The sequence below is a fragment of the Cetorhinus maximus genome, chromosome 8 (assembly GCF_964194155.1).
Source record: "Cetorhinus maximus chromosome 8, sCetMax3.hap1.1, whole genome shotgun sequence".
Lineage (NCBI taxonomy): Eukaryota > Metazoa > Chordata > Chondrichthyes > Lamniformes > Cetorhinidae > Cetorhinus > Cetorhinus maximus.
This window is the reverse complement of record NC_135886.1, coordinates 3,422,224-3,436,465: the sequence shown is the minus strand read 5'-3', so window position 1 is coordinate 3,436,465 and position 14,242 is coordinate 3,422,224. Positions and strand designations below refer to the sequence as shown.

General features: G+C 41.5%; 1 protein-coding gene across 1 annotated transcript; it reads right to left on the bottom strand.

The window, feature by feature from the left end:
* Positions 1–387: 387 nt before the first annotated feature.
* On the bottom strand, positions 388–9,714 carry LOC144683232 (pepsin A-4-like). The gene is made up of 9 exons (XM_078546189.1): positions 9,666–9,714; positions 9,408–9,571; positions 5,785–5,902; positions 4,331–4,449; positions 3,437–3,636; positions 1,919–2,038; positions 1,488–1,632; positions 675–773; positions 388–556 (listed from the first exon to the last, which is right to left on the bottom strand). Exons 1-9 carry the CDS (start codon positions 9,712–9,714, stop codon positions 425–427), a joined length of 1,146 nt encoding a protein of 381 aa, XP_078402315.1. The 3' UTR covers positions 388–424.
* Positions 9,715–14,242: the final 4,528 nt, after the last annotated feature.

Here is a 14,242-nt window from a genome sequence, read left to right as displayed (position 1 = left end):
GTATGTCTCTGGAGTGAATCACTGCACCAATAATATATCACGGCTGAATGTCAGAACCAAAAGATAACAGAGTGAAAGAGCTGCACAATCAGAGAGGGAATATAATTAGACTCTATCAACATTCTCATTTCCAATCCAGAATCAGTGTCCTTAGTCTGTTCCTATAAAAACACACAGTGACAAGCCATTTATTTAATTGTTATTTCTATTTTCTTTGTTTTTCAGCTGTGATTTAGTGCAGAGTTCTGCTGAGCACGAACCACAGCCAATTGCCAATTGTATATATTTGTTTATTGTTATTCAAGAGATGATGACTTCCTCTATTACACTCTGCAACCAGGTGACAACTGCTGCACTGGAGAGTCATGTGAAGGCTTAAAATGCAGATCGAGGTGTGCTTTTAATGAGAATACAGATGAAGAAATTAGACAGCCTTAGCCAAACCCACACGATTGTTCCCAATGTCGAAAATGGAGTAATATTCCCCAATGAACACATCTCCCAGGATCCAGAGGTTTCCACCAGTAACGCCAAATCCACTGATGCAGCTTTTTTGCTCGTCAAAAGTTTGCTGTAAGGAAAAGGAGAACAATTAACATTAAAAAAATATTCCTATTGCATCTTCTAAAATTTCAAAGTTTATTCTAGCACCCCATTGCTGTCCAATAACACACCTGCAACGTGTAACCTTGTGGGGGGAGAGGGAAATCCACTCCATTGATTGTGAAGACCACATCAGGCATGTTCTGCAGATTGTTACAGTTTATGTTGTACTGTAAGAAAATAGAAACAGCATTCAGTCATTGTGTTAGTATAAAGATTTACAATAACTCATTTATAGTGCAATGCCATTCCTAATTAATCAATATTGAGCTAAAGATGAGGTGAAATTGGAATACACAAGCAGGATAACAGGAAATGGTTAAAGAGAAAGATTAGCGATTCCCAGGATAGATTTAATTTCCATATAGCAACATCACACCAAAAAATTTTTAAATATCAGTGTTCATCTCAATGCCAAAACAATAATAAATAGGATAATGGATTGCACATTTTGTCTTCTGATAGTGTGCACTATTTCTGCATTAAATTTTCCCCTTGAATAAGAAGGTTCCAAAATGTAAAGACTCCTCACCATAATTTTGCTACAAATATTGGTGCCTTTCAAATATTTATAGGGCAGTATGTCCATACTAGTGTGATTGTTGCCTCATATTTGTCAAATTTAATTTAACATCACTCTGTCCTCTCACTCCCGCCCACTCTACCCCTCCCTTCCCACATACCATCCCCACCCCCACCCACAAGAGGCTGAGGGAATTTCCACAGAGCAAATTATGGATGAGAATTTGCAAGATTTTTTACAAATGTAGCGTGTAGCATTTTGTCATAGTGTAAATGATCTGTTCGAGGCTGCATTGTGAATGATTCATTGATGCACACTCAGACACTCCACATCCACGCCCAATGTTGGAACATGGGTTTACCATTCCATAGGAAGTTGGAGTTGCTCCAATGCCCTGCTGGATAATGCCAATGGGTGTACTGGGGCCAACAAGAAGAGAAGTACCAGTATCAACAATGGCAGGACAACCTCCACTGCAGGCCACAACCTCACCATCGACTGTCACCCTGGACGGAGAAAAATGCGTCAAGAATTCGTCAAAGACTTAAAACTGCCTCAAGTATTAGACAAATTGAACAATTAATAGCAAGTTGAGTTTCCTAGCTCGCTGAGGCATTCATTATATCTTAAATAAACGCTGATTCAACTGAGATCTTAAAATTAGTCTAAGTATTTTATTCCTTCTTTCCTTTTAGTTTGTTTGTTTCAATATAATTTGTTAAAACCATTATCTCAGACTTCAGTAGAGAAGCAGAAAATATCTATTCCTCTTGTCGATGGGTAATCACTTACCTGTCAATGAGGATTTGCCAGTAGGCATCACGAGTGACAGGAACCCAGTGAATTTGGCCTGTGTAGTGACTTGAATCAATTCCACCAAATAGGATTTCACTGCCGGACTGACCTTGCTGTCTGTAAAACAAAAGAGAATTCAAGAAAAGCTCAGAGATTGATATATTTCCAGTTTAGAGGTAGCACTTAGTAACGTGACTGCCTATTGGGTATTAAATCTAAAATCAACAACTTTCTAAAGCAGCTACTAAAAGTCATTGATTGCAATGTTGCCATAAATAGTAAAAATGAATTCAAAATTATAAATTCAAATTGGGGAACTATACCTTTTAAATGAATGATGCGGAATATATTCTGGCTCTGTTTATTGGTTCTATTCTGAATTGGGTTGAAGCACCAGAGGACAAATTCAAGGTTTGGAACCAAATCACTTTGATACAAAGCACCTGCATTGATGTTGAGCCTTTCACATCCTGAGAATGGCCTTAAATTCTTCTCACCCAACTAATACTTATGAAGTGTATTTAACATTGCAGTGTAGACAAAGGTGGTAGGCAGTTTGTACACAGCAGTGTCCCACTAATAATCTGAGCAAACTCAGTGAAAAGATACCACGGACATCAGTTTCCTGCCCACTTCCCATATCCATCAATTCCATGAGTGGCCAAAAATCTGTCTATCTCAGCCTTAAGTATACTCAATGATGGAGCATCCGCAAACCTCTGGGGTAGAGAATGCCAAAGATTCACAATATCCTGATAGTGAAGAGGTTTCTCAACATGCCAGCCCAGGCCATCTATCCTGACTCTGTGCCCCTTTGTTCTAAATTCCACAGCCAGAAAATAACCTCTCAGTGTCCATCCTGTCAAGGCCCTTCAGAACCTTGTATGTTTCAATGAGGCTGTTGTATTTTATGCCTCGGAGATATGCAGAGATGATACACCATTTTCTACTTGCACAGGATAAGATTTATTTACAATGCTTTAAAAATGCCTGCTTCCACAATTTCAGCAGCCGGCCTTAGTTCAGTCTCTGCCTCTCTCTCTCTCTTGAACTGACCACAGCCAGGCTTAACTAATCATACACAGTGAGCAGTGAACAGTGACACAGAATCAAATGTTGAGCAATTGAGCACTACTGGGCTCACCTCTAATTCTTCTAACCTCCAGAGAATATAAAGCTAATTTATTCCACATCTCTTCATTGGATAACCCTCTTACCCCAGGGACCAATCTAGTGAACCTTTGATATACTGCCTCCAGTGCAACTATATCTTTCCTAGGATACAGGGACCAAAACTGCCCATGGAACTTCAGGTGTGGAGTACAATGCCACACTAAAGTATTGACATTCACAATGTGCTCAAGTTTTACATTCGATTTGAGCCCATGGCATTGAAACAAAGACAAGAGCGTTAACAACTAAGGCAAGCTGATTGTTTGAGTGGAAGCAAAATAAGCAGTTCCTGTTTCATTCAGGGAAATAATATGTAGCAACAAGTGCATAAAAGATTTTCACCTTGTTAGGTACACAGAGAAGAGAGGCTCATCCACCAGTCTCTGAGACATCATGTTACTAAATACAGTGGTGGCTCCTGATGCTGCAAGAGATGGAAAGCCCATGCCCAGAATTCCATCAAATTGAACATAGGAAAAGAAACCACCAGGTTCAGTTGTACTTAAACCAAATTCCTGACCAGGGATAGCAATGTTTGAAATCTAGAAAAATAAAGTCAAGTGATTATTCATGAGAAATTGAGCAGAATGTTATCCAGTGAATTGTAACTTCTCCATAAACTGCACTTAGCAAATATATTTTCCCACACCCATGCAGCCAATCATGAGCCCCAATGGGTTAGATGACCAATTAAACTTTTTTTTAACAATCCTGGTTCATGGATAAATTTTGGAAAAGAAATGGGGAGTAGCCACATGAGCTTCTTTGAATAGTAGATGCTGGTTGTTTACATCCACTTCAAAGGTTACCTATAACACTATGGCAGTCTCAATCTGGATTATCTGTACAAGTGGGTTTGAACTTGCAACCTTCTGACTCAGAGTGCTACCACTGAGTTAAGGCAGACGACTGACAGATGTCATATACCACATTCAACGCAAATAGACATAAGGGTGTGAGTTGAACTGAATGAAGGGAGCATTTTCATCAAATATCTACTGTTTCATTGGAAAGAATTTCAGGCAGATTTTATTACAAATCCACAACTTGGACGTTGAGACACTCTCTGCTACATCATCATTACACTCCCACATATCTGTTCGTCTTCCAACTGATCAAACTCATTGTTTTTGATGCCAATATCTTGTGTCCTGATCTGGAACATATTACCTTAGACATCAATTATCACTGTTTTGTCGTTGAATTTATTTGATGAAGGGGCTACAATCTACTTACTCTGACAGTGTCATATCCCAGTATTCCTTTCATGGCTCCTGTACCATACTGGATAGATACACCCTGGTTGTTTGAACGATATGTTGATGACAATTTGGGGTTGAATCTTTTATGTACCACTGGAACAGAACATTCATTCATGAAATTAATAAAAAAAACATTTCACCATTTAGTCTAATACATCAAGAAACTTTTGTGCCAGAAAAGAATCAATTACTCACATTTTTAAAAGTTTCTATTTTAAACAAGCACCCACCCAATTTTTTTTAGCCTCTTAGGTGTATTACTGGTTCCCTTTTCCTTGGAATGAGGTGCTGAGAATGTGAGGAGGATCAGAAAGCTGTGTTCATGTGTGAGGTGGAGCTCTGAGTTGGACATGTTTGTGCACGTGTGTGTCCATGTGCACACTTACAATGGAAGACAGTCTAGGGGAGACCCTCTTGTTAGCCTAGCCATTGGATAAGCTTAAACCTAATCAAATTTAACATGACACCAGAATGGTCCCTGGGAGAGGGATTTTTTGCTACCAGGTCAGGTTGGAGATCCTGGGCTCCCTTTCTTTGGAGCAAAGGTGATTGAGGGAAAATTTGATAGAGTTGTAGAAGATAATAAATTTATGATGGGTTTAGATAAGGTAGAGAAAGAAAAGCTGTTCCCATTAGCTGATAATTGAAAGACCAAGGGTGCAGATTTAAGGATTCGGGCAAAAGATGCAGGTGGATGTCAGGAAGAACTTTTTTAAGCAGTGGGCTGTAGTGACCTGGAACTTGCTGCCTACAAGAATGGGCAGTAGAAATAATCAATGATTTCAAAAGGAAATTGGGTGAGAACTTGAGGAATATAAACCAGCAAGGCTATGGGGATAGAGCCATGGAATAGCACTGACTGGGTTGCTCTACAGTGAGCTGGCATGGACCCGATTGGCTAGATTGTACCCTCTGTGCAGTAATGACTTCATGACTCTATGACTCAGCGTTATGGAGAATGTACCTTTGTTGTGTACTTTTGATTAGTTTAGTATTTTTATGAACTGACTTATCACTAAGGTTTCAAAACGTTGTTCCAACAGTTTCCAGATTTTCAATTTGCTTTGTTGCCGCAAAATCTCCACCGTCCATTATCTTTGCCAGTAACCATCCGATCCAGGAGTGTGAACTGGAAATTATTTTACACTAATGCTAAGATCTTAATGTAACTTCAACCTAAGATTTATCCATATCCAGAGGGAGACAAAGAACCACAGCGAAAACCTCCAAGAAATCAAAGCTCGGTTAAATTTCTCTCCGAGCCCAGAGATAACCAAGCAAAATTCTAGGGTTTCATCCAATCTTACAAAACACACTGTTCAACTGTGACTATTGTAGAAATTTGACTCTCTTCCTAACACAACTGACCTTAACGTGAAGACAATTCACAAAGGGAAGTATGTTAACAGCAGGGTAATATTTACTTACTGCATGACTTTTCAGAACAGTAAACTGATGGGACCCAGAGATTGGATGAGCCAGTGTCAAAGATGACAGTGAAGCTCTGTGGTGGATTCCCAATGCTGATTGCTCCATAGTATGACAACTGTCAGCAAAAAGAAAAAGACCAAAATATATCACCTGGAAATATATCATTGTGTTATTAGGCTCAGGTTCCTCTACACCCATTAGAAAATGTAAATCTTCCCATCACTCCTTTATTCTAATCACATGATGCAGAAGTAGAAGAGTGTAGCTATTTAAATGCAAGAGATTTAATGAGCAATGCATCTGTTCCTATGTATTATACTGAATATATACTTCGTGGCTAAGATGCTGTTGCACCTTTCATTCATGTTCTCTTTAAACTTCAGGTCGCATCTCAACTCTAACTGACGCTAACAAGACTGATAGCATTGTTAAACACCCACCCAGCAACACAAGCCATGCTCATTAAAGGTACCCAGGAATATTAACCCAGTAACCATCAGCATTGGTTAGACAAGCAGCTGCCAGTTCGTAGGGCTACAGAAATCACAAGTAATTTCTCACAATGAATGAGAAGTTTCAAATCCAGATCAAAAGGATTCAATGTTGTGATCACCAGCTTTTCATAGAAACATAAAATGGTTACAGTGTAGATGGAGGCCATTTGACCCATCATGTCCTGCTAACTCTCTGGAATAGCAATTCATATAGGCCTACACCCCCGCATTATCCCCGTGTCCCTGCCAATATTTTCTCTTCCGATAGTTATGCATTTTCCTTTTCAAAGCTGCAATTGAATCTGCCTCCTCCACCCTTTTAGTCAGCACGTTCCAGATCCTAACCACCGGCTGTGTAAAAAATGCTTTGTCCTTCTGTTTCCTTGTGTTCTTTTGCCAACCGCCTTAAATCAGTAACCACTCGTTCTTGACCATTCTCCCAATGATTTTGACAACCTCTATCAAATGTACTCTTAATCTTCTCTTCAAGTACAACAGCCCCAGCTTTTTCAACCTATCCATGGAACTGAAGTTTCTCATTCCTGGAACCAGCTGTTGAATCTTTTCTGTCCCCTTTCTAATGCCTTTGTATCCTTCCTATCATGTGGTGCTCAGAATTGGACATTTGACTCCAGTTGAGGTTGAATCAATATTTTGTCTAATGGTTCATCATAATTTCCTTGCTTTTATGATCTATTTATGAAGTCACTGCCATTGTCCCTTTGATTCGATGGCTTCAACTTTGATGACAAGTTGTTATGTGGCATTTTATCAAATGTTTTTAGGAATTCCCGTATGAATGAAGAGTGCAGGAGGGCATGCCAGGAGCAGCACCAGGCATACCTGAAAATGAGATGTCAACCTGGTGAAGCTATAACACAGGACTACTTGTGCACCAAACAGCATAAGCAGCAAGTGATAGATAGGGATAAGTTATCCCACAACCAACAGATCAGATTTAAGCTCTGCAGTGCTGCCACATCCAGTGGTGAATGGTGGTGGACAATTAAACAACTCACTGGAGGAGAAGGCTCGACAAATATCTCCATCCTCAATGATGGAGGAGACCAGCACAGCAGTACAAAGATAATGCTGAAGCATTCGCAAAAATCATCAGCAAGAAGTGTCGAGTGGATGATCCATCTCGGCCTCCTCTGGAGGTCCCCAGCATCACAGATGCCTGTATTCAGCCAATTTGATTCACTCTACGTGATATCGAGGAACGGCTGAAGGGACTGGATACTGCGAAGGTTATGGGCCCTGACAATATTCCGGCAATAGTTCTGAAGGCTTGGGCTCCAGCACTTGCCGCACTACTAGCCAAGCTGTTCCAGTACAGCTACAGCACTGGCATCTACCCAGCTATGTGGAAAATTGCCCGGTATGTCGTGTACACAAAGAGCAGGGCAAATCCAGCCCAGCCAATTACCGCCCCATCAGTCTACTCTCCATTATCAGTAAAGTAATAGAAGGGTTCATCAACAGTGCTATCAAGTGGCACTTGCTTAGCAATAACCTGCTCACTGATGCCCAGTTTGGGTTCTGACAGGGCCACTCAGCTCCTGACTTCATTATAGCCTTGGCTGAAATATGGACAAAAGAACTGAACTCCCAAGGTGAGGTGAGAGTGACTGCCCTTGACATCAAGGCAGCAGTTGACCAAGTATAGCCTCAAGGAGCCCTAGCGAAACTGGATTCAATGCCAATCAGGGGGCAAAGATCTGCACTGGTTGGAGTCATACTTAGCATATAGGAAGATGGCTGTGATTGTTGGAGGTCAGTCATCTCAGCTCCAGGACACCACTGCAGGAGATCCTCAGCGTAGTGTCCTTGGCCTAACCATCTTCAGTTACTTCATCAATGGCCTTCCTTCCATCATAAGGTCAGGATTGGGGATGTTTGCTGATGATTGCACAATGTTCAGAACCATTTGCGACTCCTCATATACTGAAGTAGTCCATGTCCAAATGCAGCAAGACCTGGACAATATCCAGGCTTGGGTTGGCAATTGGCAAGTAACATTTGCGTCACATAAGTGTCAGGCAATGACCATCTCCACTCACAGAGAATCCAACCATCGCCCCATGGTGTTCAATGACTCATCACTGAATCCCCCACTATCAACATCCTGGGGATTACCAGTAACCAGAAACTGAACTGGACTAGCCATATAAATGCTGTGGCTACAAGAGCAGGTCAAAGGCTTGGAATCGCATTACGAGTGACCCACCTCCTGACTCCCCAAAGCCTGTCCACCATCTGCAAGGCACAAGTCAGAAGTATGATGGAGTACAACCCGCTTGCCTGGATGAGTGCAGCTCCCACAACACTCAAGAAGCTTGACACCATCCAGGACAAAGCAATCCACTTGATTGGCACCACATCCACAAACATTCACTCCCTCCACCTCTGACGCACAGTATCCGCAATGTGTCCCATCTACAAGATGCACTGCAGGAATTCACCAAGGCTCCTTACACAGTACCTTCCAAACCCACGACCACTGCCACCTAGAAGGACAAGGGCAGAAGATAGATGGGAACGCCACCACCGGGAAGTTCCCCTCCAAGTCACTCACCATCCTGACTTGGAAATATATCGCCTCTCCTTCAATGTCGCTGATTCAAAATACTGGAGCTCCCTTCCTAACAGTATTGCAATGGTTTAAGAAGGCAGCTCACCACCACCTTCTCAAGGGCAACTAGGGATGGACAATAAACACTGGCCCAGCCAGTGAAGCCCACATTCCATGAATGAATAAAGAAAAATATCAAATTCATCACCCTGATCAACTTGCACTGTTACCTCATCAAAATTTATAATCAAATTCATTTAGCATGATTTATGTTGAACAATTCTATGCCAAATTTCCTTACTTAATCCACATATGTCCACCCAACAACAGATAGAACAGATGAATCCCATCCATTGACAATTGCCGTGTAAATTATAGCAGGTTAAATATCTACAGCACAAGGTCTACTAGCACAGTTTATATGCCACTGAATTATTGCCCTTAACCAGCAACTGGCTCTGAGATTAACATAGATTACAGGTGGAAGCTGCAATAAATGTAAATTAAGATGTAGTTTTCTCTTTTGTTTGGTAAACTGAGAGATTACTTACATCCAAGTAGTTAATCATTGGTTCACTTGTCTCCAGAGTTAAGGGTTGTTCAAACTTTGAGCAGGGATCATATGGATGATTCTTCAGGAAGTCTTCCAGCAACCCTTTCTCCTTAAGAACATCACGGCCAGATTTACCCTTATACAAGGGCACTCTGTAAAGAAATAAAATAAGTTGCAAATGTCATCACATTTTCTGTTCCTTGCTGACATATTATTCATTTCCTCTTTTGTCTTGTGGTAATTCCCTACCTGATCATACACTCAGAGAGCTGAATGCAAGCGAGGGTGATGAGCAGCCACTTCATCTTGCCAGTTGGGTTGGTTCCGAGACTCTACAGAATCTAGAGTTTGGGCCCTGAGACGCAACATTTATACTCTCTCTGACCAAACTATTCCATTGTCACGAGGCCTCAGATACGATCATTCAGTATGATAAGTAAGTATTAATATACTCATGATTAGTTTATCTCAAATATAATCTTTTTAGTTAAGGACAACCTTCAACCTAAGTGGCAAGTAATTAAGAGCATTTGGGTTATAACAAAACACTTTAAGTATTGTATAAATCAGGCTAAAAACAATTGTGTTAGAGCCACAAAATATCAATATCACAAGTGCACCAGAAGATAAGTTAACTGCTGGATACAACATTTAACCAGTTCATGTGTGTGGCAGCACATCCACAAACATTCACTCCCTCCACCACCAATGCACAGTAGCAGCAGTGTGTACCATCTGCAAGGAACTCACCAAGGCTCCTTTGACAGCACCTTCCAAATCCATGAGCTCTATCATCTAGAAAGACAAGAGCAGCAGACACATGGATGCACCACAAATTGGAAGTTCCCCTCCAAGCCACTCATCATCCTGACTTGGAAATATATTGCTGTTCCTTCACTGTAGCTGGATCAAAATCCTGGAACTCCATCCCTAACAGCACTTTGGGTGTACCTACACCACGGCGGTTCAAGAAGGCAGCTCACCACCACCTTCTCAAAGTTAATTAGGGAAGGGCCAGACCAGTTAAGGACATCAGATTCCCACCCCTGAAGGGCATCAGCAATTCAGGTGGGTTTTACACAATAATCCAGTAGTTACATGATCATTTTTAATTAGACTAGCATTTTATTCCAGATTTATTAATTAATTGAATTTAAATTGAGCAACTTCCCTGGTCGGATTTGAACTCATGACTTGGATGTATTGCTAGGTTGTGCCACTGACCACTCCATCCTTGCATTTCCATCCCATTGTTGCAAGTCGGATTTTCCTGTGTACGACTGGCTGCTGCCTATATGTACAAAGCAATTAGGCCCATGCATGAGCATTAACTTGTTCCTCCATGGCATTGCAATTGAATCCAGCATTTTCCAGCCCAAGAAATAGAAAAAGCCAAGGTTCCTGCTCCTGTTTACTATCCACTGGACTCTGTGGAGTGTTGTATCCCTGGACATTGCAAAAAGGCAAGATTACAAACTGCGATAACCATCATTGTGTCCAACAGCCCACTCGCATTCATTATAAATTCTCAAGTCGTGAAAGGTCATTTGGGTGAATTCAGCAATTGCCAATCGAAGAGAAACTCAACATTTGCTGATAATCTTTGGGAATTGAAGCCATACTGAAGAATTCTGGGCAATCCCCATCATTCTCCGCTGTGGCAAGTGAACAGAGACAGCCTTTTTAACGATGTTTTCCTGCTGAATCATATCTTTGGTTACATCAACTTTGGGTAAAATCGGTCACCTTGCCCAAAAACGTCTCGGGACTTTATTTTTCCATTCAGGAGGACCAATTCCCTTTACACATGACTGTGGGCCGATAACAGCTTGATAACCTGTTGCCCTTTTGGGAACGTATAATATTTAACTTACTATTTCTTGCTCCAGTGTATTCCCATTGTGTGCACTGACCCAACAAAGGCAGAGAAATAGTTCAATGCCGGGCATGATAGGAAAACCTGTTCGTCCCAAAACTGCTTCTTTCGTATGTGAGTAACTTATATGTTCTGCATTTTACCCATTATGTTTCCCCAAGTTAAATGATCAGACTTTCTGTGAGACAGTGATGCAAAATACAGTGAGACGACAGATGAATGAACCTCTCTGTGCATTCACAAGAAAAGAGTTTCATAACTTTATAAGCAGCCAGGTGTATGTATAATACCAGGCTCCCCTTGTGGTGTAAAGAAGTTCATTGTTTAATATTTGTTCTTGTTATCTGAAATCATAATGATTTACTCTTTATCCAAACAGTATAGAAAACACTAATAATTCAGAGTGTGTCTTTATTAATTCCAGTTTTGTTCCGTCTTGAATTCTCTTCACAGAATCACAGAATCTTACCGGCACAGAAGGAGCCCATTCGGCCCATCATGCCTGCACTGGCTCTCTAAATCAACCTTATGACCTAGTGTCTCCTAAATGTTCCCCATCTTCTTCAGCAGAGAAACAGGTTCACAACGTTGGTATTGGAATGAAATTGTAAAACTCAAACTACTTCATGGCCAGGATTTTACAGCCCCTCTGGCCCTGGGGGATATTAGGGTCCCGCCGAACTGAGTGGAGATTTCAGTGGTTCGCTGCATCTGCTGGGTGGAGACACGCTGTGGTGGGGCAGTAAAACCCTGGCCTATTTGTCTCCCACCTATGTTTCTGGAACTATCCCAATGCCCAGCTGCTCGCTCTGACTGGACCACATACAGTCTCCTATTCACCCTGGAGCTGAGATACATGCCCATAGCCCCTCACACCCTCCATCACAACCTATGCCCCCCCACTCATCCCTATGGCCTCTCAAAACCTCCACACCAACCTATCCTGTTATACATGCCTCAATGGTTTTTTATAACTCTATGACATCATAGCCCCACTCATGCCAAACCGTGGCCCCCACACACCACCCTTTTCATTTACAGCTACCATGTCAATTGACCTAGTATCCAGCAAGGTCAGACATCAGGACCCATGCTGTGATGAGATAAAAGAAAGTTCTATAAAATGAAGCTTTAAATGTCTATTGCAGACTCCGCAACATTTTAAAAACACTCTCATTCAAAAAATCCCCTTTTCTGCATTTACATGCCTTCATCAAAATAACGCCTTATAATAACTTCCAACAAAGTCCCACATAAAAGATTGGCGTGTAAAATTAAAGTGCACGGGATTGGGGGTAGTACATTGAGATAGATAGAAAACTAGTTGGCAGACAGGAAACAAAGTGTAGGAATAAACGGGTCTTTTTCTGAATGGCAGCCAGTTATTCACAATATATATTAATGATTTAGATGAGGGAATTAAATGTAATATCTCCAAATTTGCAGATGAGACAAAGCTGGGTGGGAGGGTGAGCTGTGAGAAGGATGCAGAGATGCTTCAGTGTGATTTGGACAAGCTGAGTGAGTGGGCGAATGTATCGCAGATGCAGTATAATGTGGATAAATGTGAGGTTATCCATTTTGGTAGAAAAAGAGGAACGCAGATTATTATCTGAAAGGCTATAATTTGAGAGAAGGGAATGTGCAACGAGACCTGGATGTCCTTGTACACCAGTTGCTGAAGGTAAGCATTCAGGTGCAGCAGGCGGTAAAGAAGGCAAATGGTATGTTGGCGTTCATAGCCAGAGGATTCGAGTACAGGAACATAGATGTATTGCTGCTATTGTACAGGGCCTTGGTGAGACCACAACTGGAATATTGTGTGCAGTTTTGGTCTCCTTATCTGAGGAAGGATGTACTTGCTATAGAAGGAGTGCAGCAAAGGTTTAGTCCTGGGATGGCAGGACTGACATATGAGGAGAGATTGAGTCGATTAGGATTATATTCGCTGGAGTTCAGAAGAATGAGGGGGGATGTCACAGAAACCTATAGAATTCTAACAGGACTAGAGAGGATAGATGCAGGAAGGATGTTTCCAATGGTGGGGGAGTCCAGAACCAGGGGTCACAGTCTGAGGACATGGGGTAGGCCATTTAGGACTGAGATGAGGAGAAATTTCTTCACCCAGAGAGTGGTGAGCCTGTGGAATTCGTTACCACAGAAAGTAGTTGAGACCAAAATATTGCATGCTTTCAAGAAGGAGTTAGATATGGCTCTTGGGGCGAAAGGGATCAAAGTGTATGGGGAGAAGGCAGGAGCAGGCTATTGAGTTGGATGATCAGACATGATCATAATGAATGGCAGAACAGGCTCAAAGTGCCGAATGGCCTACTCATGCTCCTAGTTTTTATGTTTCTATATGTTCCTATAACAAATATTTCAACAAGCATTGGAGTTCATAGTCCCACATCAAAGAGTCCAGAACCACTTGTAGCTGACAATTAAACTGTGAAATTGGCAGGCACTCTGCTATGATAATGAATGGTTGTGAAATCAGTCAGAAAGCACTAATCCAATAATGACAACCCTCAGATTTTTGTCAACAGACAGAATGAAATATCAAGCAATCATTTTTTAATACACCAGGCAATTTTTTCAAAGATGTAAAGAGCAGGACCTTTAAATGCCTTGACACTTTTGACAGCTCCCCTGACAGGTGTTTCTAACAGTTTTAACAGGCCCCTTTGACAGATCTATTGACAGCTCCAGTGAGGTTGACAGTAATGGGTTTATGCATTTTTAGGCACATTTATGCCTCCTTTGAATAATTCCAAAGGGCACCTGACCTCCACCAAAGGTTTCTTGGGACCAGCCCCAAAGGGGTACATTACCACTCCAAAGAGGTACCCTGGCTATCCAAATGAATCCAAAGTTCAAGTATGATGTTACCAGCTCCATTCTGCACAATTCAGGTTTCACACTGCAAGGCTACCAAAATATCACTTCAGTGGGGTCCA

What these genes read in the sequence shown, in the direction of transcription:
- LOC144683232 (XM_078546189.1), bottom strand. Translation starts at nt 9,714, where the DNA reads ATGAAGTGGCTGCTCATCACCCTCGCTTGCATTCAGCTCTCTGAGTGT. An exon ending in CATTCAGCTCTCTGAGTGTA is followed by an intron (nt 9,572 to 9,665) that starts TGATCAGGTAGG and finishes AACTTATTTTAT; the next exon opens with TTCTTTACAGAGTGCCCTTG. An exon ending in CTGTTCTGAAAAGTCATGCA is followed by an intron (nt 4,450 to 5,784) that starts GTAAGTAAATAT and finishes GTTCTGTTCCAG; the next exon opens with TGGTACATAAAAGATTCAAC.